At 44.8% G+C, this 24,056-nt stretch overlaps 2 protein-coding genes across 6 annotated transcripts in view; one reads left to right on the top strand and one right to left on the bottom strand.

The window, feature by feature from the left end:
• Positions 1 to 17,476, bottom strand: part of SP110 (SP110 nuclear body protein) — a 41,418-nt gene extending 23,942 nt beyond the window's left edge. For 4 of the 5 annotated variants that reach the window (XM_035006915.1, XM_035006913.1, XM_035006917.1 and 1 more), the window contains exons 1-10: positions 17,345 to 17,476; positions 14,856 to 15,003; positions 13,072 to 13,240; positions 10,977 to 11,231; positions 10,569 to 10,613; positions 8,285 to 8,362; positions 6,173 to 6,241; positions 4,003 to 4,152; positions 1,993 to 2,073; positions 844 to 894 (exon numbers count right to left, since the gene is read on the bottom strand). In XM_035006915.1, coding sequence (XP_034862806.1) covers positions 844 to 894; positions 1,993 to 2,073; positions 4,003 to 4,152; positions 6,173 to 6,241; positions 8,285 to 8,362; positions 10,569 to 10,613; positions 10,977 to 11,231; positions 13,072 to 13,240; positions 14,856 to 15,002 — 1,045 coding nt within the window. In that variant the 5' untranslated portion in view covers position 15,003; positions 17,345 to 17,476. The remainder of the gene's footprint in view (positions 1 to 843; positions 895 to 1,992; positions 2,074 to 4,002; positions 4,153 to 6,172; positions 6,242 to 8,284; positions 8,363 to 10,568; positions 10,614 to 10,976; positions 11,232 to 13,071; positions 13,241 to 14,855; positions 15,004 to 17,344) is intronic. The other variant, XM_035006914.1, reaches the window with a different exon arrangement.
• Positions 17,477 to 17,675: 199 nt separating this feature from the next.
• Positions 17,676 to 24,056, top strand: part of SP140 (SP140 nuclear body protein) — a 62,526-nt gene continuing 56,145 nt past the window's right edge. The window contains exon 1 of the mRNA XM_035008329.1: positions 17,676 to 22,733. Within this exon, the coding sequence (XP_034864220.1) occupies positions 22,645 to 22,733 (89 nt within the window). The 5' untranslated portion in view covers positions 17,676 to 22,644. The remainder of the gene's footprint in view (positions 22,734 to 24,056) is intronic.

The raw sequence follows: 24,056 nt of genomic DNA, 5'->3' as shown, positions 1-24,056 counted from the left end.
CTGCAATCAGGGGAAAGGGGTGCAGAGAGCTGCTCAGTACTCTTCTGTGTTTTGACTCAGAAGTGACACTCGTACCAGCTCATTGGCCAGACCCGTGATCACGGCCCTGTCTCCTGCAAGGAGCTGGGAAATGCAGCATCCAAGGCAGAGAGGAGAACTGGAAATAGTGGAGAGCACTAGCAATGCTCACCACCACGGTGTCCGGGGCAGGGACTGCTGATTATTTGGCTTTCTCTGGTCTCGCTTTTCTTTGCTAATCAAGCGATTTGATTTCGAGCTGGATACGGGTCCTTCGAGAAAAAAAAGTGACATTTCCCAGTCTCCTTTGCAGTCAGGTGTAGTCAGGTCACTCGTAGCAAAGAAATGGTAACAATGTCTAAAGGCAACCTCCTCCAGTGGAGGAGACATGCCCTCCTAGACCTTGCCTCTTTCCTTTGGTGGGAATGTAAACTCGCTGGCTGGACCCCAGTGAGGTGATGCCACACTCTGAAGTTGGTGGTGCAATGACTAATGAGTTTGAGATTCTAGGTGCATGATGCCAGCCCTGACCGCCTACCTCCACATAGGAGAGAGAAATAAGCTCTCTTATTTCAGCCACTGGTTTTTGAGGGGAAGGGCGGTTCTTGTCCCACACAGCAAGCTAATCCTAATGGCGGCTGAATATTGCTTTTGTAGTGTGGAAAATTTTCTAGGTTGAAAAAAATCAATAAATCACTGTTTTAAAAAGCACAAATCTTTTTATGGTCTAGGATGTCTCTTTTGTAGCATAGAAGAGTGTTAACAACCCAAAAAAGTAACATCAAATCCACCCTAACAGAGACCAAATAGGTTCTTTACACTTACGTCTTTCCCCAGATTTTCCCAAAGATGGTTTATTTCCATTATTTGTTGAATCTAGAAAATAATGAGAAAGAAAGTCATTTTAAACAGGCTTTAAACTTTGTGACCACCTCATTTCAGACAATATTGAGTTGGTAAAGTTTTGACAGTATTATTTCTGTCCTTCCTTTATAATGGGGAATGATGGGATCTGAAGAGAGTTCTAGGGGACCAAGGTGCTTGTCCTGTGCCACCATCCTTTACCCACAGGATCTTGGAAAAACCCACTCATCCTTTACATGCCTCAGTCTCCTCATCAGTAAAATTTGAATTCATTATTCAATCTTCTCCAACGATTGTTGTACAAATCCAATGAAATTATCCATGAGAAAATTTGCAATATTACTATATAAGTTAGTGCAATGTGGGAGAAGCTGTTGAAATGATCATTTGTATTTCAAGGTGGTCAAATTTAACTCATTCTTTCTGACAATAAATACTTGTCATTTGAGAGTTGCATTCTGTGAATTAGTGACACAACGACCACATCTCCAGCAAACAGAAGAATGTTCGTATTTTTTTCCCTTCTGAGGATAGTGGTAGCAAATGCACAATGGTAGTGGTGGTGAGGGCGGATTCACCTCACCGTTTGTCAGCTCATGCCCACAACGATATCAGCTGCAACTGCTCCGTTGGTTATAGTACTACGTTTGTGTTTATGATGAGTTGTGCTCTTCCCAATTCTCCCACAAAGGTCGAGTGAGAAACATGGAAATTCAGATCTTAGGAAAAATTTTGTTCCATGACTTTGGCACTTTCAGGAGAGCACCATGAATGTATTTAGAACACATTCAGCAGCAGTGGTATTGCCCCAAGGTAGAAAAAATTGATTTGGGGATTGGGGTGGGAAATCTTATTCTTTTTATGTATGACGTATACAGATAGATATTTATTCTTCCTCAAGATAATTATCTATCTAAACATAAATGGATATATAATATATTTGTGGTATTAAAATATAGGTTGTGTTCATGGTTAGGAAAAAGTATCTAAGAGGGCTCCTTAGGGCAATGATAATGGAAAAAGGGCTGAGAAACACTGGTTTAGGATTGAAGAGTTCTGATTTGGGCTTCTGGGGATGGCCCTCTGAGACTTTGCAGTCCCTCCTTTTACCAGGCAGGATGCTTGGTGGTGCGCTGGGTGGCTCCTGGGGGCTCTTTTCTTCTTTCATTTCTGAAGAGTCATCACTGGTTTCTGAAAAAAGAAAAGACATTTCTTTCAGATCTCAGAAAAAGCCTCTGGAAAGCTCCATAGGAGTCTCCTGAAGTCCCAGGAAAGACCTTTTGCGGTGAAGGCTGGAGGTTCCAGGTCTTGCTTGAAAACCTCCATAACCCTTCCTGAGAGTGATTCTACCACTGGGTCCACCTGCCACTGTGGGGAGGAGCAGAGCAAGGCTGGGCAGCAGAGCATCCCCTACCAAGGGAGACGTCTAGTGAGGTGCAGTCGTCTGAGTCCCTGGATCAGAGGCTCAAATTGAAGTTGTGAATCCTTGGGATATCCCAGAAACCCTTTCAGGAGATCTTTGAGGTCAAAATTGGTTCCATACTAAGATGTCCTTTGCCTTTTCACTATGTTGACATGTGCTCACATGGAGCAAAAGTCATGGCAGGTAAAGCTCCTCGTGCCCTAGTACAAATCAAACCAGTGCCCCTAAATCTTATGCAGTCTTCCCTGCCACAGACCATTAAAAATAAAAAAGCCAGTTTCACTTAAGCATATTAAAAAAAAAAAAGAATGTTCTTGATGAACCAGTTAAAACGATTAACTTTAAATTAACTTTATTAAATTTATTAAATTTCTACCCTTGAGTATAAGTATAAGGATTTTTAAAATTTATTTGAGAGAGAGAGTGAGCGGGAAGGAGAGAGAGAGAATCTGAAGCAGACTCCCCGCTGAGCACAGAGGTGGATGCGGGGCTGGATCACATGACCGCAAGATCACAACCTGAGCTGCAACCAAGAGTCAAGAGTCGGATGCTTAACCGACTGAGCCACCCAGGCGCCCCTGAGTATACATCTTTTTAATAGTCTATGTGGAAAACTGAGGAGTTCATATAAAACTACATCTTGAAGTTCACTGCATCTTGAAGCATGAACGTCTCGAGAAAAATACTTGTGTGATTGAGCTGCAAGCTCACTGTAGAATTCAGTGAACCAGTATTTTCCAAATGTCCAAGATATTATAAAATCCTGCATAAGTAAAAGATCCATTTAAAATACAAGACAGCATAATGCATTGTATTGCAAGAGTATAAAAAGTTAAGTTTTAAAAAAAATTTAAGTTTTATTTTGTTTAAATTCAATTAATTAACATGTAGTGCATTATTAGTTTCAGAGGTGTATAAGAAGTTAGTTGATGTGGTTTCAGATGCTACATCTCAACTAACCTTTATGAAACCATCCCTTCTTGACTTTGGGTGCAATATCAGAGATGAACATACATAGTTTTCTCAAAAAACTGTTAAAATACTCCATCTTTTTAAACTACAGATCCTTGTGAAGCTGGATTATCTTCCTGTCCTTCCACCAAAGCAATGTATCCCAATCAATCAAACACAGAAGCAGCTCTACGAATCCGGCTGTCTCTGATTCAGCTAAACATTAAGAGGTTTGTAAAAATGTAAAATGGTGCCAGTCTTCTCACCAATTTTTGTATTTGGAAAATATATTTGTTTTTCATAAAAATATGTTATTTATGTTAACAGGTAGTTGGTATATTACTGTTACTTTTAAATGAATTAACACATAAATATTTTTGAATGATCAGTTTTAATTCCTAATGAAGTACATATAGATAAATACAAACAACAGAAACAAAAGGTCTTTAGGGTCCTCCATAATTTTGAAGAGTGTAAAGAAGTCTTGGGACCAAAAAGTTTGAGAGCTGCTGCCTAAGGTCACAGCTGAGGTCAGCTGTGCCGTGTGGACAGAGCTATTTCTGCACAAAATCTCCTCAGGTGCAATAGATCTTTGTTCCCTCTTGTCACACACAGCTCACCAACTTTCTCGGCACTTCTCCCTCCTTCTACTATTACCTTTACACATCCCTCTAATGCTGTGCCTGCTCTGTGAGAGACGCTCCCACACTGAGCATTCAAATGGAAGATTCTGTCACCAGCCTTACCCTCTGGTCCGGAGGTTTGGGCACATTCGGTGCTTGCCTTTTGGACACTTGTCATGACATTTGACTTCCTGGGTGAATCGTCCTTCCTTTGAGTTGCCTGATCCACCACTTGGAGCTTCTCTTGGCTTCTGTGCCGAGGTGAGGTTCTCCCTGGGTCAAATAGTGAATAGTCTGTGAATAGTTTTCATTGGGGTGCCCAGTAAAGCTCCTCCTCCCCCTCCCATGCCCTAGCCCCCACACTTTGAGATCTCTGTGCTCCTGTGCCTTGTTTTTCTTCTGCTATTTCTCTGTAATTATATATTTTTCTTGTGTGCACCTTTCTTCCTCCATTAGACTCACCATCTGCTCTCACTCCTGTACAACCTGTGGCAATTAACCAGACTCCCAGAGCAGTGGAATTTCTTTCCTGGGCCCTATTGTATGACACCTTCATCCTGGAGGTGGCCACATCCGAGTGAAAATGGCTAAGTGATCCGTTTTGGCACAGGAGGAGTTTCCTGAGGGCCCAGGTGTGAGACAGGAGGGATCTGAGGGTCCCTAGGTGCCTCTAGTGGAGAGAGTGCAAGGTATCAAGGAATTGAGGTGCCTCGTGATAGAGTGAAAGTCTGGAACAGAGAGGATTTGCAAGGGGTTGTTAAGGTTAGGGTTCTCTTTCACACGGTCCTGGATGCCTTCATTTTGCCAAGGACTTATATTTATATCTTTGGATTTGATTTTTTATTGAGTGCCAGAGTGGCATATTGTGGGGATATTAAACTCCCTTGATTTCTCAGTGCTTCTGTAAAAAGCCCTAGCCTCCAGAGACATGGAAATAAATACAGAATAAAGTTAGGGAATGCTTACTTACACTTCCCTGGAAACATTTCACTTTTCACATACCATGAGAATGAGATCTGTAGCTAGTAAACTGCTGTCTGATCTTCTCATCTCCTGAGATTGCCAAATGCCTACAGCAGGGCTAGCTTCCTAGGTTAAGTCCCAAAGTACCAGGATTACTGAAGCCCTCCCTCCATAGGTATTTACACATTAAAAAGGATGAAGCCCAGAACTTGGAGACATCCTTAGTAAAAGCTGAAGACACCTGGGCTTTCTCTGCCTCTTGGAAAGAGGCCTTTAAATTCCAAAAGATTAGGGTGAGGACTCAGGATTGTTTCAATCTTATCTCAAAGCAGCAAAGGGTTTTTTTTGTTTTTTTTTGTTTTTTTCTTCTCCTTTCAGGAGGGCAAGAGGATGACTGTCCTTGTCCCGTCCGTAAACAGAAAATCCATCATTCTCTGTCCCTTGTCTATGGGATATCATCTGTCTCTCAGAAAGATTCCATCAGCTCTCTTCTCGTTGTCTATGGGTCTGCGTGTGGGAGGTAGATGCTGCAATGTTACTCTGGCTGTTGAGCTGGCTGTGAATATCAATGAGGAATTCTTTCCCCTGATCCAGGTGCCTGGGTTCCTGCAGTGGTCATAAACATAAAGAATGTGCCTATATGCCTATAGGGCAGACCCTTCACAGTTTTTGACAAAGCACTTACCATGGCACATGGGCATAGACAGCTAGCACAAATCTTGAAATCGGCAGGTCAAAAATTGAAAATTCTAAAATTTCTCCCCCTTCTCAGACCCTTCACAGTTTTTGACAAAGCACTTACCATGGCACATGGGCATAGACAGCTAGCACAAATCTTGAAATCGGCAGGTCAAAAATTGAAAATTCTAAAATTTCTCCCCCAATTATTTGCATCTTCTCTAAGCAACACATGCCACCATTCACCTGGCCATTCAAGCCAGATACTGAAGAGCGAGCCTTGTTGTCTCTCTCTTCCCCAACTTCCAATTCATCAAGGTCTATCAACTCTACCTCCAAGTTGGTCTTGAACTGGCTCTCCTCTCTCCATCTCCACTGCCAGACCTGAATGCAGAGTTCTATTGACTTACATGACATCTGCCCTCCCCCCTGCAAATGGTTGCCCTGCTTCCATTCTTTTCTGTTTCCAATTCATGCTTTACACAACCCCAAAATTGTTCTTGTCAAACGTAAAATGGGATCATGTCACTTCATTGATTAGATCTCTTCAATGTCTCCTCATTTCATTAGAATAAAATTCAACTTCCCACACTTTGACCCACAAGCATGAGCTATCTGCAGCCTCTGACCTCTTCTTATTCTCTCATCTTACCTTTTGGGAGGCTTTTTTTCTGACGTCTCTTTTTTGGAGTTGACCAGATACTTCTTTTTCTTTTCTTTCCTAAACAGAAAAGGTGCAGATCATTTTTCCATGGCCACAAACATAGACCTGCCAACTTTACGTGTCAACAGGTCTCAGCTTGAACTTTTGGTCTTCAAACCATAGTGGTGAGGAGGACATTGGTGACCTTACTTGATGCTGCTTCATGGAGTAATGAGGGAGAAGATGAGTGACATGAAGAGATGGGGACACTGAGTTTAGCTAAATCATTTCTAGCGGTTTGGTTGTGAAATGGAGGAGAGAGCTATGGAAACAGGTGAGGTGAGCTGAGGATCAAGAGGAAGCTCTTTTTATGAGCTATGATAAACTTGGGCAGTGGCTGAATGCAGATCCTATGACAGGGAGATGCTGAATTCTCAGGAGAAAGAAGGGATCATGGACCCCAACAGGCAAGGTGGAATGATTGCTGTAGAGAGAAAGAGGGAACAAGAGAGGAGGGGACAGATGCAGTTAGAGTTTGCTGGTTGGTAGCAGGAACTGAGGAGATTCCTATCTGATGCCTTTCCATGAAGTAGGAGGAAAAGTAATCTGCTTAAGAAAAAGGAGGTGGTGAGGGGGTAGGCACTTTGAAGAAAAAGCTCAGTATTGGAAAGGATCATTGCAAGAAGTGGAATTGTCATGCAGCGTGGGAGGATCATTGACGCTGGACTCATGAAGACACAGCCCGTGTGCTCTGCCCCGCTGTGTGGCTCTCCCCAGAGGTGTCTGCCTTCAGACACAGTGTGCAGAAAGCAGATAATGGGTCCCTCCAAGACCTGCCATAGGGTTCTGGGAAAAGACCGAGAGAGGCAAGGCAGATTAAGATATCAGCAAAAAGGTTACTGAAGCCATGGTTTGTGCACTCTAACTTGGTATGAAGGGGCGTGAAGAGAGGCATAAGATGAACCCGAAAAGAGATAGGCCATCGGACTGGCCATCCAAGTGAGGTTGAAGGAAAGCTCCAGAGGGAACAAATTGTAAGGAAGAAATCAGGCAGGGATACTTTCAAATTAATTTTTTAAACGATGTTATTTATTTATTTGAGAGAGAGAACACACATGTGTGAGCTGGGGGAGGACCAGAGAGAGAGAGACAAGCAGACTCTGCACTGAGTGTGGAGCCCGACATGGGCCTTGATCCCACAACCCTAAGATCATGCCCTGAGTCAAAATCAAGAGTTGGAGGCTTAACTGACTGAGCCACCCAGGCGCTCCTTGAATTATTTTTTAAGATTGGGCTGGGGAGGAGAGCTCAGAGATTGAACAATGGCTGTAGAAGGAGCAGACTTCAAGGATTAGATGTCAAAAAAGAGAATTCTGAAATTAATTATTGGGAGGTCGAGCCAGGCTTCAATGATGAGAATGCCGATCGGTTGCCTTTGGGTGCAGGAGGCCAAGAATCAGTGCAGAAAAATATCACTGGAAAAGAGACAAAGAAGGATCTAAGGGGCTTTTTATCCCTGTGTACCTTTAAGGTGTCCAGGATGGTGGCAGGACTTGAACTGACAGAAAAATTCTAAGTCAGCCTTTGAGGTGTGCTGAGGACTTGGAGGCAAATCAAGGATGATAGTGATGAAGAGCGACGGAACTGTTCATTTGAATGGTTAAGCCTTAAAGTAGAGGATGGAAGAGGAAGGGGTTGGCCAGGGATGGGGGGTAGCAAGCAGTGGGCATCTACCCTGCCTTCCACCATGAGTGATAGCAGAGAGTATGCAGCCCTGTCTTAAAAGAAAGCAGTGGGTCCTCTTGGGGGAACCCATTTTCAGTTAAAGAGGGAGGTACAACTAACCCTCTAAGAAGTTGTGGGTAAAGGAGACCTTGATGATTTCAGAGCAGGTGATTGCAATGGGTACATATTTCAATGGCCTTCAATGCCTTCCGGCTTCCCTACAATCTTCATGAAGGCTTTCAAGGAAGATGCAGTGAATGGGAGAAACAAGCTGTAATGAGCATCATAAGAACAATCACATGGTGGGTGCTTCTGACCACATAGGATCTGAAAAGCAGAAAGCAGCTCCAAATGCATGCTCCTGACATCTACAGGAGAAAGTCAACCTTTCCTTACCTTTCTTGTTGGGAGGTGTGCTGGATGCCTCCTGGAGCTCTTTGGGGTCATTTGGTTCAGGAGAGTCATCTGTTATCACTAACAAAGGAAAGAGATTTCGGTTCAGAGCTTGGAACAGGCTGAAGGAAAAGTCCTAAGGGAGCTGAGGGCAGAGCAGGAGGGTGCAAAGCGCGTGTCACCCAGGGCGGGGGTCTGCCAGCCCTCGGGCTCCCTGGCTCTGCCTTGATTTGATCAGTCTGTGGTTGGAGTTACCTGAGTGGCCATCCCCGTGCAGCAGGGAACAATTGCCCCACAGAGGAGGGCTCAGTTTGACCCGTTTCGAGAGGCCCCCCTTACATAGTAGAAGAGAAGAACACGGGCTATCAGCCACCCTCACGCAAGGAATGAGGCTGCGAGTAGGGTGAGTGCTGACCTTGACTTCTGGTGGCTTCAGTGAAGGGGAATGTCTTCGCCATAGGAAAAATACATGTTATTGCTTAGAGGTCTGTGAATGGATATTTTTGAACCGCTCTCTTTGTCATTATTTCACCTTGAAAAATGGTGAAGGAAGCTAAGTGCCTTATATATTTCTGTGTACAAGGACCAAGAAAGTGGGAGCTAGCCTCGACTTGGCTAGCACGTGTTAATCGCAAATAAATACAAAGGTCTAGTTTTTGCTGCACAAGGAAGACAGAAGGGGCTGGAAGCCATAATAAATCTCAAGTAAGACTGCCAACTTCCCCTTGTTTACATGGTACTATGAGATCAATCTCAAATTTTGGCCTGCTTAAGAATAGGTCATTGAGGCAGATGGCAAGCAGTCATGAGACATTTTAAATAATTTGTTGCATTTCAAATTATTTTAATCCTATCAACTCTTAAAAATCGAAACGATATAGAAATGACTAGGCTTGAAGGTGAAACTTCCCCACAGTCAGGGTGGGGGCTGGGAAAAAGAACCATCCACACCTGGGCCACACAGTGTTTTTGTTTGCTTCGCATTTGGATGGAGCAGTTTTGAGCTTTACCTTATTGCAGGGACCTCAAAGCATGGGTGAGTTACACAGTTCTGCTCTGACTCAGTCCCCTGTCCTTTCCTCAGGGTTCCTGCCACCAGCCTTAGCAGACCTTCTAGTGATGTTTGCAGCACGAAGATGGTTGTCCAGGGTGGTGAGGAGACCCCTGTCTCAAGAAGATCCGAATGGCCTCTCCTCTTGGTAGACATGGAAAGTAAGGCAAGCTAAAGTTGTCTACATCAAAATTACCCGGCATGGGGCCTGGTGGGACATCTCTTGAGCATTTCGTTATCTCTTATCTGGGGGCTCAGGTTGTTACCGGACACTGAGCAGAGGAAGAAGAGGAATTTCAGGTCTCAGGACCAATGAACAGGGACCAGAGGGGGAGGAACAACACCAATCTATTCCAGCCAGTAAAAACAATGGGGCCAACCGAACACCAAGGCCAGGCAAGGGTGGGATAGAGGGGGAGAGTCAGCCATCATTTCCTTTCAACTAGCTGCTTACTAATTTTTTTCTACTTTATTATTATTTTTTAAATTTTAATTCTAATGTAGTTACCATACAGCGTTATATTACTTTCAGGTGTAGGATACAGTGATTCATTACTTACTAATTTAACAAATTATTTCTTTCTTTTGGTAACCTAGAAGATGGAATCTTCCATTGTTATTGGCTTCATGATTATGTTATTTGGATGGTGTGTATTAGAGGAGTGAAGGAAACATTTGGACCAAATGGGGCCCTTTATGTTCAGTATTGGAGAATCAACGATACCATTTTTGACAGAGCCCGATAATACTCCATGGTTATATTTAATGTAATCAAAGTCCTTAATAACGATGGTTGGGAGAGATAAGAAACACAATTTTGGAAGCTAAATCTTTCAATGTTCTAGCAGATCTTTCAATCAGCAGAGCCTTCAACGTTTTATCATCTTTTCTAATAATTTCAATAACATTACTCTTAGAGTCCAAACTACATAAAGATGAATATGATTGAAAGGCCCCTGTAATCAGAGGGTGAGTGATTGAGTAAGGGTCACAGAGGGATGTATTGCACAAGTTACATGTCAGTTCAGAACACTGTTATTAGTTGGACATCACGGCATCAAACTGGCTGTGGAGACATCCCTGACAAGTAGTCCTGTGCTGAGCTGGGGCATCAATCTGCCTGTTTCTTTTTCTTTGTCACACCCGGTTCTTTTCCCTTAGGCTTCTGTTGGCAGGTGCATGTTTGCCCCTCATACCCACTCTGAACTAAACTAAGTCAGCCCCAAGCAATATTACCTTGCACAGTGTCGGGAGGAGTGCCAGCCATCTCTTGTGAGTCTTCTTCACCATTTATTTGGGATGTTAAGTTGTCATTGGGCATTGAAGAGAGGAAGAAAAATCATTACAGGGTACAGAGACAGAGTGTCAGGGAGGAAAGCAAATGGTAAAAACACCCAAGACAGAAGCCCCAATGCCCAGGGCAAGAGTTGGCCTGCTCCAGGGGTGGGGAGCTGGTGTTTGGGCTCTAGGCTTTCCCCAAGGCCCTGGCAGTGCCCATAGTCCTTCTCGGAGAAGGCTGAGTGGGGTAGGTAGGCACATGGGATGGACCAGATTAACAAAAAGGTGGGACCCTGGGCTTCTAGACCTGACCACAGATACCCTTGGCTGGGGAGGCACGGGTGTCGGACAAAGTCTTCCCCTCACCTGGAGTGATCCTTCCTTCCTGGGTGGTTCTGGGGAGAGCCACGGCGGGGTCAGAAGGGCTGGATGTTTCGCCCGGGATCTCAGCGCTGTGCTGTGTGGGTGCGCTGGGCTCAGTGACACTGGGAGCATGGGGTGAGTGGCTCTGGGGGGGGGACAGCAGCAGCAGCGTCTGGACAGAGCGCCCTTCTGCTGGGTTGGCTGGAGTTTCGAGGAGGGTCAGTGCAGCTCTGTTCCATCCTCCGTAGGAACTGACAACTGGGATTGGTGAAGGAATATACATCAACACCCTGGCTACTCAGAATGATTAGGGAATTTCTTTGTACAAGACTTCCGGAGGGTTGGGGGCATGGAGTGATTCATCGTCCTCCAAGTGTGGAGAACTGATTCATCAGCAGCATCAACTGTTTGTGGCCCCTTCCTATTCTATGTGTTTGATTTGGGCATTAGACCTCTGGTCTAATACTAAAGTCGTCTCACACATAAAGCTGAGTTTGACTTTGTACTCAGGGATTTAATTTTCTTTAGTTTTTCTTTAGTTTTGGTTTCAGAATTGAGACAACTTTGTATAGTGTTATAATTTTAATACATGTCCCTGTTTTAATAAATAAACACATCACACCCCCTGCAGCAAATAAGATAAAATGTAAATTCCTTCACATGGTGCATCCTTTCTACTCTGGTTTCTGCTCATTTCTGCAGAATGGGCTTCTGTGCTTCCCTGCCTCACACCCTATGATGGGCCACACCAACCTTCCTCCCCATCCTCAATACTCCAGGCCCTTGGCTTTCTGCATGCGATTCCTCCCATGGCCAGGTTTCTCTTAGGATTCTTTTCCATCATTTATTTCAGGAGTTGAGTTGTCTCAACCAGTGAACAGAAAAAGGAATTAAGGTAGGATTTTGAAGGGCCTAGAACAAAAGCACAGATTTGCAGATCCCGAAAGACGCATGAGCTCGGCGAGGTTGGGGGGCACCGCAGTGTGTGGTGCCTCGGGCTCTCAGACTGACTTAGCGTGGCTTCTGAGAACCCAGTCCTCCCTGTGCTGCCCTGATGCTGCCCAGAGCACGGGCTCAAGTGCACTATGCCGGCCGGGAGGGGCGCTTTTCTCTTTCCTTGCCCCTTTAGCTCAGGGAGGCATTTCTCCTTTGGGGGAGGCACTTCTTGCGGTCAACAGTGGCTACCCCACTAACAAAATGTCACAATGCAGTGTGATCTGCTGCTGGTCCTCTTCCTGTTGTTCTCAGCTAAGTGAACCATGCGCTTTGGCCAAACTGTTTGTCCTTAAACCTAAAATGATCATGTCACCTCTTCCTCTTTCCCTGGCTCCTTCCTTCCCAGCTCTGTCCTTGCTCTTTCTCCTGCTCTTTATTCATCCAGCTCGTACTCGTTCCCAGTGTGCATCACATTCTGCTTCCTTCTTCTACCCTCTCTCTGTCTTCAGCTCCCTCTCCTCTCTCCTCCAGCTTCACACTCTGCCTTCCACCTGTCCTTGTTTAAAAGAGGGATTGAAATCTCAGGCCCTGGTGCTAGGAAACCCAAGTAGGACAGCTGGCTCTGCTCTTAGCAGACAAGTAACTTTGGGAAAGTTATTCTGAGCTTTAATTTCTTCGTATGTCAGATGGGGATAATAACGACTTCACAGGATTGTTTTAAAGATGATATGAGATAATCATATAAAGAAAGTGCTTGGGACGATGCCTGGTACATAGTAAGTACTAAAAAAAAAAAAAAAAAAAAAGATACTTATTGCCCATCCGTATTCATTTCTTTTCCCCTCTGGTTCTCCTTATCCTTCTGCCAGACTGAGTCTCTGCAACTGCATTTCCCTAGAGACTGTCCAGCGGGGTACACTGGACAACTTTCCCCCCACTTCATAGAATAGGTAAGACAGAAATGTGTCCTCTAGAAATTCGTCTTAGAGAGCTGGAGCCAGAGGCAGCTCGTCCTGGCACATTGGTAAGTACACTCCCTATCTCCCCAGAGAACCCGGCACTCAAGTGCATAATTCCACGGGGCTGAAAGCCAACCCAAACTTTGAGGGTAGCAGCTTCTGGCATGCTTTTACAGCCCAAGGATATTCAAGAAGCCTCGTACCACTTCTGAAGCCCTTGAGAATCATCGTCAGGTTGGGGTATTCACGCAGGTTAATTCGGCTGAACAGCATCTCCAGAAATGACAGATTGGAGGTCTTTTCCAGGTGGGTGAGGATGTTGTACACCACTCTGGGTACAGGGACATGATTTCTACAAGCTTCCATGGATTCCTTAAAAAATGGAATCGAGGATTATTATAAATGATTATAAAATGGAATGGACGTTTATTATACATTTGTGGTTTTCTAAGTCATAGGAATGGTATTTTGTTCTGTTAAGAAGGAATTTAACACAAATGTACAAACTCTAACGTAGAAAAGTCACAGTTCCACGTGTTTACTTTTAGAACTTCACATATATTTGGATTGTTAGTCATAGGAATAAATAACTTAGCCTTCTTTAAAATAAGTCTGCTTTGTGAACCTTATTTTAGGTACATTTGAAGGAAGAGAGAAATTTTAGGGAAGGAAAAGGGGAGTCAAAGGTTTTTACTGTGTAATTAATTCTCTAAGGCTCTGGGCAGAACTCTGTGGCAATGGGCCAAGGAGTTGGTCACAAGTGGCAATTCTGCAATTGCTTGTTAGCCTCTGCTCTCTCTCTCGGACTTGGGATGGCCTGAATGGGTTCTAGCCACAGGGAAATCATCCAGCGAACTCCTCTTCATGAAAGGCTGGCCAAAAGGAGAAACATGGCAGGAGAGGATTGACTGCATAACACTTCCTGAGCACCTACTAGGCTAGTCCTTGCGTACGTAGCAATGGATAAGATCACCATGGTGTTACCCATATTGAAGGAGGGACTCTGTCAGGTGCAGAAGATAGGCATTAAATAATAAGCAAATTAAAGAAATGCCCAGTTGCTATGGAGAGAAGTGTTATGAAGGGAAAGCATAGATTTCTCTGAGAAATCAGTTAGATGAGTGGGTTAAGGAAGCCTCTCTGAGTAGTGACATCTGGGCTGTGACGTGAAGAGGGGTTGGAGCCAACCAGGCCGAGACTGGGAGAAGATCGTTCAACCACTGCTGCGCTTCTCTGGGCCTGGGACTCAAAAAATGCATTAAAAACCCCCAAATTATAAAAGAATGCCATTTTTGTCCACACAGCCATATCTTCCAGTGCCTGCCTTGCTTCACATCTGAATGGACTGTGTGCAACAAATTCTTGGGAATTGGGAGTGTACCCTTAGTGGGTTGAATGGTGTCACCCCTCCAAAAAGATATGTCCACTTGACCCCTGTGAATGTGACCTCATTTGGAAAAAGGGGACATTGGAAAAACTACATTTGCAGATGTAATTAAGTTAGGCTCTTGAGATGCCATTACCCTGGATTAAGGTGGGCTCTAAATCCCAATGACCAGTGTCCTTATAAAAGAAGAGAAGGAGAAAAGACAAGGAAAGGAAAAGGTGATGTCGAGATTGATGTGGAGATTGAAACAGCGATCGTAAGTGATTTTTCTACAAGCCCAGGACCACAAAGTGTTGCTGGTACCACCAGAAGTTAGGAGAGTCAGGGAACGGATTCTCCCTCAGAGCCTCGAGAAGGAACCTTGATTTTGTACTTCTGGCTTTGAAAACTGTGAGACAATACATTTCTCTTGTTTTAAGCCACTGGGGTTGAGGTCATTTGTATGGCAGCCCCTGTGACCCCGTCTTCCCCTGAAAATGAACCTTTGGGACTAGGCCTTCCGAGCTCCAGAAGCCCTGGGGCTTGGGGTGTGAAACTTCAGTGATGGGGACTTCTTGGTGGGGGCTGGGCTGCCATGGGAAAGTGGGCAGCGCGACTCACCCGGTATATTGTCTCTGTGATGAAGGAGCTGTCTCGGAGGCCTTCGAGGAAGGGAAATGGCTTGTATATGGCATAAGCAATCTCCAGCTTCTGGTATACGAAGTGCTGGAGAAGAGCCTCTTCTAAGGCCCTGGTCATGGTGAACATCCTATGAAAGAGGCATGAGAGGAGAGGAAAGACTCCAGGAACTCGGGGAGCTGCTCTTTGCGCTCAGTGGGCATCTTCAGACCAGCATCCTGGTACCAAAGGTAGTAGCCCTTGGTAGTCTGCAAAGCAACTCTGCCTCAAAGCGTCGTGGGCATAAGAAGCAATGACCATGCCCAGTGACCACGGAGGCAGAAAGTAACCTAAAAGATGATGCTGAAATCCCAAAGGGGCTGCTGGTAAACGTAAGACAGATAGTCAAAATAGCTAGTATCTATTGAGTACTTCCTATGTGCCGGGCTTTGTTCTAAGGGTTTCACATGCAGCAACTTATTTGATCTTCACAAAACGCTTGCAAGAGGGTTACTATGATTTTACCCATTATATTGTGAAGGACCCCGAGACATAGAGTTGTTTACTAAGTTGCCCTAAATTGCACGACTTGGAAGTGGTAGAGGTAAACAAATTCCAACTTTCTGCTTCTAGGTTTATGGTCCTAAGTTCTATGGTCCATGGCTATGTTGAACGGAGTTAAGATTGCCTGGGCGGCAGCTTAACGCAAACGCTAGCAAAGCTTGTAAAAAGGGACCACCCAATAATGAGTAGAAAGATGAAAACCTGATAATATTTAGAAAATTTAGTAACCCACCTACAATCTTTGACACACAAGTAGGCCAAACATAAGCAGACATGAAAGATGTGAAAGACATGATTAGTAAAAGCAAAGTAACTAAATTATTATATGTATCAATTTCATATCTCAGAACAGACATGCACCTTTCCCACGCCCATGCAACATTTATAAAAATTAACCACTGATAGACCAGGAGAAAATATCCATGTTATAATAGGCAGAAAACACACAGATAACATTCCTGACAAATTGTCAAGAAAAGAGTACTAACAAAAAGTTCAACCATCCAGAGATATTTTTTTAAACAAAACAGAGATCCCATCTTTCCAATTTCATTTTGTGTATGACTGAAAATTAAACTATAAGTAATGACTGTTTCCAGGATTAATCCCAGTGGTAGACTGAGCAGCCCTGCTCTCTCTACTCATTCCCACATCCTTTAAGTTTGACAGAAAAAAAGAAACATATTGTAAAAATAGAATAATCCATAACTTTACTGGAAAAGAAAAGATGTCATAAGAGGTCCATAATCGTGAAGAAATCCTGGAAGATTGAGAACAGGTGGAAGGGAAATCTAGCATCCATGATATAGACAGAATCCATCATACGGGGAAGAATACTGCAAAGATCAGCACAGAGCCAGAGAAAGCCAGTATGAACAGGTGGTAAGAAGAGCAAGTGGCCGTGGGGTTACATTTAGGATGATTAATTATACTACAGCATTCAGAACATAATATCCACCAGGTTCCTTATCCTTCATCTGTTATAATTCTCAAGAATGAAAGCAAGGCACAGAGAGGTTAAGTAACTAGCCCAAGGTTGGCAAAGCAGAGCTTGTCTGACTAAAGCCCCATTTTTCACTAGTGCATGATACTGGGTCTCATATGCTAGTGTTCAGACTTTTATCATGTAAAAGGAGTCTTAAAAACGAATAAACAAAAGACAAACATCCATGTAGAAAAAAAAGCAAAACACAGATAGGCAATTAAGTCCAGTGTGCAATAAATGTATAGAAAACATGGCAATTCACTAGTAGTTGGGACGGTACTAAAGAAGACAACTTAATAATGTTTGCCTATCAAAATGTCCCACATAGAGAATAAAAGCAATAATCACAGATGCTTCTGGTGAAAATGTAAAAAGGTCCAAATGTTCTGGAGGCTAATTTAGCAATCAGGGTCAGATGCTCTAAAGTACATATTCCCTTGAGTCCCAAAGTCCACTTCCAGGAATTTATTTCAAGGAAGCAATCGTACACGTGCTTCAAAATATATACATAAAAAGTTCATGAAACACTGGAGAGGAAATTAAATGTTCTCTCCTTTTTGTCTCTTTCCCACCAACCACCTCTAGTCACTTGCACAACGGATAATAAACGAGTTGCCCATTTGGGGCAGAGTGCAAATCACAAAGCACGGAAGAGAAGAGCAGAGAGCAAATCTTGGTTCCATCCACAACAACAGGCTAGAATTTAGGGAAAGAAGAACTGAGCTGTGTCTCTGCTCCCCCACCACTCCCACGTCTGTCCCCCTTTTTTGGAGTCTCTGGTTAAATCCCACATTGCTCTCTATCTTTGGAAGACAGTATTTTACAAAGAGAGAGGCTCACAATTTCAATAGTTGGGTTCCACCCTGTAGCTGCTGCCAGGAAATCAGCTATCAGAGCCCAATCAGCAAAAAGAAAGAATAAAGCAACTGAGACAAAAACCCACCTGGATGCTGGGTCAGCCACCTGCTCCTGCCCCTTTCCCGGTCCAGGGGCTGGGCCAGGGATCACTCCCGGAAGACTGAGAGAATAGCAGGGAGATGCCAGTGGGTGAAACAGGAAGTCTGTGCTTTGCCACATGCAGAGAGGGCCAGGCTTCCGGAGAAAAGAAAAGTGAAAGTATTTGGAGCAGATCGTGCAGGAAGCTGAAGACAGTGCCTGCTGCCTCCCTCCATCTCCATCTCCGTCCAGACGCTTGTGAGGTTCCCGGGGCATTTGGGGGAGGTGGAGGGTGGTGCCTTCTGGACCAGCCTGGGGAGGGGTGTGCAGAGGGGTCCAGCCCCAGGGGCCACGGGAGGGAAATGGGAATCTACCATCTATATGCTTCCCTACCCACTTCTATTTCCCCAGGACTTGTTCTTCTTCTGTACTTTTGGGGGGATGAAAATGTTCCCACACTGAAGTGGGGTGATGGTTATACAACTGAGTAAATTTACTAGAAATCATCAAACTTTAAAAAACAAACAAAAACCAAAGGGGAGGGGAGGTGACTCAGAAATGCCCATAATTTGTCAGGATAAAATTATTGCCTAAGAAAGTTGAGATAAAAGGGAACCTGAATATAATCTAAAATCACGGAGAGGTAGGCAGATCTCTGGGCAGGAAAGCGATCAGGGGCCAGGCAGGCATTTGGGAGCCGGGGATGTGAGGAAGTCAGGTCTAAGGCAGAGCTGGGGCCAGGAGAAGACTCGAGAACAGCCACTTGCAGGATACCCCCTCCACACACCCTTTAAAAATTCCTTATGTACATTGGCATGGAAGGTCTGTGAGAACACAGAAATCCGTTTCACGTTATTTAAATCAGTAATTCTCAAATGTGTTCTACCCATGAGTTCCCCTTACCGGGACGCCCATGCTTTTTCCTTAGGGAAAAAAAAGATGGGAGAAAGGATTCTGGGGTCTAAGAAGCCTTGAAGCCAAGGCTCACGTGCTCAAGGGAGAGCCCTTCCATGCTTGCTATGGAGGCACCAGGACACCTGAGTATTTTCTAGAGCAACAGGCTCAGCCCTGGTGTGGAAGGTCACCACTGTAAGAATGACAGACGCAGAGGAGCCTCAGGAAGCCCATGGTAATGGAGGGAGGCCCAGGACACAACGTGACACTCCCAGCCGAGGAGAGGGTTCTGTGGTGCTCGGTAGCACATAGCACTGTGCGGTGCAGGGACGTGGGCAGCGAGAGGGATTCAGACCATTTTGTACAATTGTCACACTTCATTTACCTGAAGCCCTCCACTTACCCTGGAAGACCCCCTCATGGACACTGGACATCCCAGCCTGGAACCAAGAATCTCCTCCTTTAGACCTGCCCAAAGATAGATTAGGCAAAGACACCGAAAAAAAAAAAAAAAGCAGGGGTGGAAACATAATGCCAGATCGGACAGAAATGATTAAACTAGAAAAAGATGTGAATAAAGATAAAAGATGTTTCTATCTCAGCCACGCATGCTTGAGAATACAGTAATAATGGGAAAACTTCCGCTGTTTATTTCAATGACACATGTACTGAGAATTTACTAAAATTAGGTATAATTCCTTTTTAGCTCAATTTTATTGAGGTATAAAATGCATTCATCTTAAAGTGTACATTTAACTCGATGAGTTTTAACAAATGTAATCAAATTACAGTTAAGATATAGATCATTTCCATCATTCCAGAAAGTTCCCTCGTACCCTTTGCAGATAGCCTCCTCCCCAACCCCAGCATCAGGCAACCATGATGTGCCTCCTTTCTTGTTACTGGTATCAAAGTTTTACATAAATGAAAACATACAGTAGGTGCATTTTGATGTGTGGCTTCTTGGGGTCGTCATAATGCTCTTGAGATTCACCTCTGTTGTTGAGGGTCAATAATTTATTCCTCTTTAGCCGGTGTGCTGGCCAGCTCTTGTTCATCCTGTCCAATCACCATGATGTCACCAATGTAATTGATCAGTGTGATGTTCTATGGGATGTCCAGGTGATCCAGATCTCTACAGACTATATTATGACAAAGGGCAGGTAAGTTAATATAACCCCAAGACAAGACTGTAAATGAATGTGCCTATCTGTCATGCAGGAACTAAAACTCTTTCTGATCCTCCTTTCCAACGGAAAGAACACATTTGCCAAATCAATGGCCACATACCGTGTATGTGAGGTCCGTGGAATGACCTGGGCTGGGGGTCTTACTGCCCAGACTGCTTATTTTCTTATCCCAGTCTTTGGCCATCCTGTAAATTCTGAGAGTTACCCAATATATGTCTAAGAAATTGATTTTTCTGCCTGAGTTAGTCAGTGTCAATTTTGATCACTTAAACCCCAAAACTTCAACTGATTAAAAGTTGGTACCAGAGAATGAATTGTGGGCAATGAATCTGCACAGAAATATGCTCAAACTGAGTTTGGTTATCTGACCTACCTGCACATAAACGTAGTGGACATCCCATTCATGTTCAAAGATGGGAGTTTGGTAGACTTTGGCAAACAGGGGCAAAGTAACACATTAACTTCTAGCACTGGATTGTGATTAGGACTCTACATTTCACTCCCAGATTCCAAGTGCCAGATCTTAGCACACTTAGCAAAATGGAGAGGAATTTTCCAGGTAGAAAGAAAGCATTGACTGGCCTTCAGAGATTCCCACCTCCTTGGCCTAAATCTGGGTGGGAAAACAGAGACAGGCCGGAGGCCAGAATCTTCTTATCCCATGGGTCATACGGAAGAAAAAGAAAAAGAAAACTCTGCCCCTGTGTTAGGAACCAGCAACTATCTGATGGGCATAGATGGTCTTGGTCCAGGATCTGTTATCTCAGGGAGATTGGTTCTCTAGCGAACATAGAGAAAAACAAGACATGTGGGAGATACAAGCTAAAATTCCAGCCTATTGTTATCTGGGCTAATGCATGATATTGCAAACTAGGGCTTTCTTGTAAACTTGACGGGACTTCCCCTGAGGAACGCCAAAGACCTTGTGCTTCCAAGCAAAAGAAGCTGGCACATTTATGTCATTGTCCCGCTGAGTGGTGGCCTGGGTCTGCCTGCTGCTTAAGGGCAGGAAGAGGAGAGAGAGAGGAGACACCACAACAGGTTCTTGTAGTCTGTGCCAGGCCTTATCCGGGCCACTGTGCCCCATGAAGAGGACAGCCATGCCCAACAGAGGCTCAGCTTCACAGCCCATTTACCCCACAACGTGAGAGAGGGAGAGACAAAGGACGGGCAGTGGGTGGTGACAGGCAGTCCCAGGTGTGCGAAGCACCTGGTAGACACGCAGACCCCACCCACTGGGAAGATGTCCTCATCAATATCCCCAAATCTGGAATCTGTCCCAGCCAGATGGATGTTCACTTCTTTGGAGGAAAGAAAGAGCAGAAGTGGGCAGAAGGGTAGAAATCTCTGGCCCTCTATACTTGGCAAACAGATTTGTGCAAATTTCTAGCACATCTATAATGAGCCAGACGAAGCAGGATTCGGTGGAATATACTTTGGAAACATCCTGCTTTGCTTCTGGTTCCCCAGACCTCGCCTGCTTTGGCCATTGCTCTGAGCGAGGCCCTGGATTCTGCAGATGCCCTGGCTCTCATTTGCCTATCTTGGATCCACTGTCCTACCTGGATTTCTAGTCCTCCAGTTTTGTTTATTTTATTTGCGCTTTGCTCCCGTTTCTTTTTCTTCCAACTTTATGCTGATACGGTGTGTTCTTGTAAGTTGCTTTAAACCCTTTACAGAATGAAGGCCGGCTATGTGTGAAAAAAATTCTGTACAAACATAAATGTGATGTACTTGGTAGCTAGCATCCCATTGTCCTTTGAGGTCTAGGCAATGTCAGTTCCAAACCCTTTCCCCATCCCGTGGGAAGCCTGTCACCCTGATTTCAGGGACGAGTTGAAGCTCAGTTTTTTCTAATTACTCTGGCTGCATTTGTAAAGTGCCCATGAATTCAAGAAAACTTAGAATGGCACACCAAGCCTCTCTGGTCAAACTTGGCACTTCCCTCGGGTTTCAGGAGTGGGGAGTTTTCTCAGGCCTTTGGCTGCTTTCCAGCAATTTGAGGAACATCTTCCCCACCTCATAAGGCTGAGTACTTCAGCTCTGCTCAGCCCTGTGTCCAGTCCAGGCTGGGTACTGTGCCCGGCCGGATCTGAAATGTCTGGCTTTCTTTCTTTCCTTCTCACAACCACCTGAGCAGAGAGAGGCGGGGCAAACCTGGGGTTCACTTCCTGCCCCCCTACACTCTGACCCCTCACCGCGAGGCAACCTGGATCCATTTGAGTGAAATCAACCTTTCTGCACTCTTTCCTTTGCACGAACAGTGCCTTGTCTGCCGTGGAGACTGAGGTGGCCCTGCTCCTCCTCCCCGGGGCTGAGAACCGCCTGAGAGATTGGGCACAGGGCAACCTCGTGTTGGTACAACCACACCACGCTGTTCAGCGATTTCACTTTTACCCTTCGGGTGCCACCCAGGACACATCGACCAACTGGTAGACTTTCACCTCAGAGCTCCGGGGAGGCACAAAGGCAGTAAACGTCCGCTCAAGGTTGACCCCGGGCCAGCTCCATGACCCCGTGGGGCTGGCAGTGGCAGATGGTGGGTGGAGGCAGCCAGCTGAGCCACAGGTCGGTCCTCACTTCCTGTCCTTGATCCCCAGGTTGGCGTCTACGCTGGTTATTTCTGTCTTCCCAGACTCATTCCACAGGTATATGACAGAACAAGATTACACATAAATAAATACTGGGGAAATCAGATTTCTTAAATCACAGCAGATTAGCAGCCGGGGAAACTTGGAGCCGTGTTGACTCACGTCCTTTTCTTATTTCCTTGCAAAAGCCCTGCAGATGGACTGGCATGGGCACAACTCCCTGGTTCTCTCGAGGCCTCGCTGCAGGGTTCCATGATTCCCAGGCCCTACGGATCCTCTCATTCCCCCCACGCCTCCTTTCTCCCTACGCCAGCCCCCAAAAGACAACTCTGCCCAGAAAAGTTTCTTTTAGAAAAAGTAACGTTGAAATTGGATGCCTGTTGTCAAACTTCTGGTTTCTGGGCAGCTGGGGGTTAGTTCTGCTCAGAGCTCATCTAAGCAGGGCATCTGAACACCACCGAGTTACAGGAAGTGAAAGCAGACCCAATACTGACAAATGCAATTAGGTGGGGAGGGAGGTGTTGCTTTATCTCTTCCGGGATGTTACACATTTGACCAGGGAGGGAGGGAATTTGTCTTCTAAAAACACAAGACAAAGACCTCAACACGTTCTTGTTAGAAATTAAAGCAACATGAAAGTGTATGGAAACCCCCTAACCCAGACTCCACTGCTGGCCGGGCCCCAACAAGGCAACTGCATTGCGATCAGCAGTGGCAGAAGGTAGGTCCTCAGCACCCAGCACCCTCACTCCTGGCAGCCAAGGATGCAGCCCACAGCTGCTCCTCCACCTGGTCCCGAGAGATGGGAGATGAGCGAGCTTGAGTCCAGCCAGGCCTTGGCCTCCAGGCAGGGAAACGAAGGCACCGAGGAGTGAGGGTGGGGTAACGCTGACCTCATAAAATGAGCTGGGAGGTGCTGCCTTTTCTTCTATTTTCTGGAAGAGATGGGAGGGGACTGGTATCATTTTTTCTTTTCTTTTCTTTTTTTTTTTTTTAAGATTTTATTTATTTATTTGAGAGAGAGAATGAGAGACAGAGAGCACGAGAGGGAAGAGGGTCAGAGGTAGAAGCAGACCCCCTGCTGAGCAGGGAGCCTGATGCGGGACTCGATCCCGGGACTCCAGGATCATGACCTGAGCTGAAGGCAGTCGCTTAACCAACTGAGCCACCCAGGCACCCCTCATTTTTTCTTTAAATGTTTTGTAGAATTCACTAGTGATACCACCTGGCTCTGGTGCTTTCTTCTTTTGAGGTCTATTTTTTTTTTAAGATTTTATTTATTTATTTATTTGAGAGAGAGAGAGAGCGAGAGAGCCCGTGAGTGTATGCACATACACCCATGAGTGGAGGGTGGGAGGGTAGGGGGTGGGGTGGTGGTGGGGGGAAGGGCACAGGGAGAGGGAGAGAGAGAATCTCAAGCAGACTTCACGCTGAGCGAGGAGTCTGATGTTGGCCTTGATCCCACAAACTTGAGATCATGACCTGAGCCTAAATGAAGAGTCAGGTGCTCAAATAAGCCACCCAGACACCCCTTTTGGAGGTCTATTAATCATTGATTCAATCCTTTTAATAGATATAGGTTATTCAGATGATTGTTTCTCCTTGTGTGAACTTTGGTAGTTTGTGTCTCTTAAGGAATTTGTCTGTTTCATCTTCTATCAAATTCTTCGTCATAGTTTTCCGTGGTATTATTTCTCTAGCTTTTTAAGGTCCATGGGATTAATAGTGATGACCCCCTCTTTCATTTCTGATATCAGTAATGTCTGTCTTCCTCTCTTGTACTTTGTTAGCTTTTCTAGAGGTTTATCAATTTTATTGATTTTCCCAAAAAATCACCTTTTGACTTCATTGATATTCTCCGGTGTTTTCCTGTTTTCAGTTTCATTGACTTCTACTCTAATTTTTATGATTTATTTTTTTCTGCTTGTATTAGATCTCAGTTTCTCTTTTTTCTTTAGTTTCTATAGGTTGAAGCTTAGATTATTCATTTAGATCTTTCTTCTTGTCTAATCTGTGCATTCAATGCTGTATATTTTCCTCTAAG

The sequence above is a fragment of the Mirounga leonina genome, unplaced genomic scaffold (genome assembly GCF_011800145.1).
Source record: "Mirounga leonina isolate KUSES-001 unplaced genomic scaffold, KU_Mleo_1.0 Mir_151, whole genome shotgun sequence".
Taxonomy (NCBI): Eukaryota; Metazoa; Chordata; class Mammalia; order Carnivora; family Phocidae; genus Mirounga; species Mirounga leonina.
The sequence above is the reverse complement of the archived record's forward strand: the minus strand, read 5'-3'. Positions and strand labels throughout refer to the sequence as shown.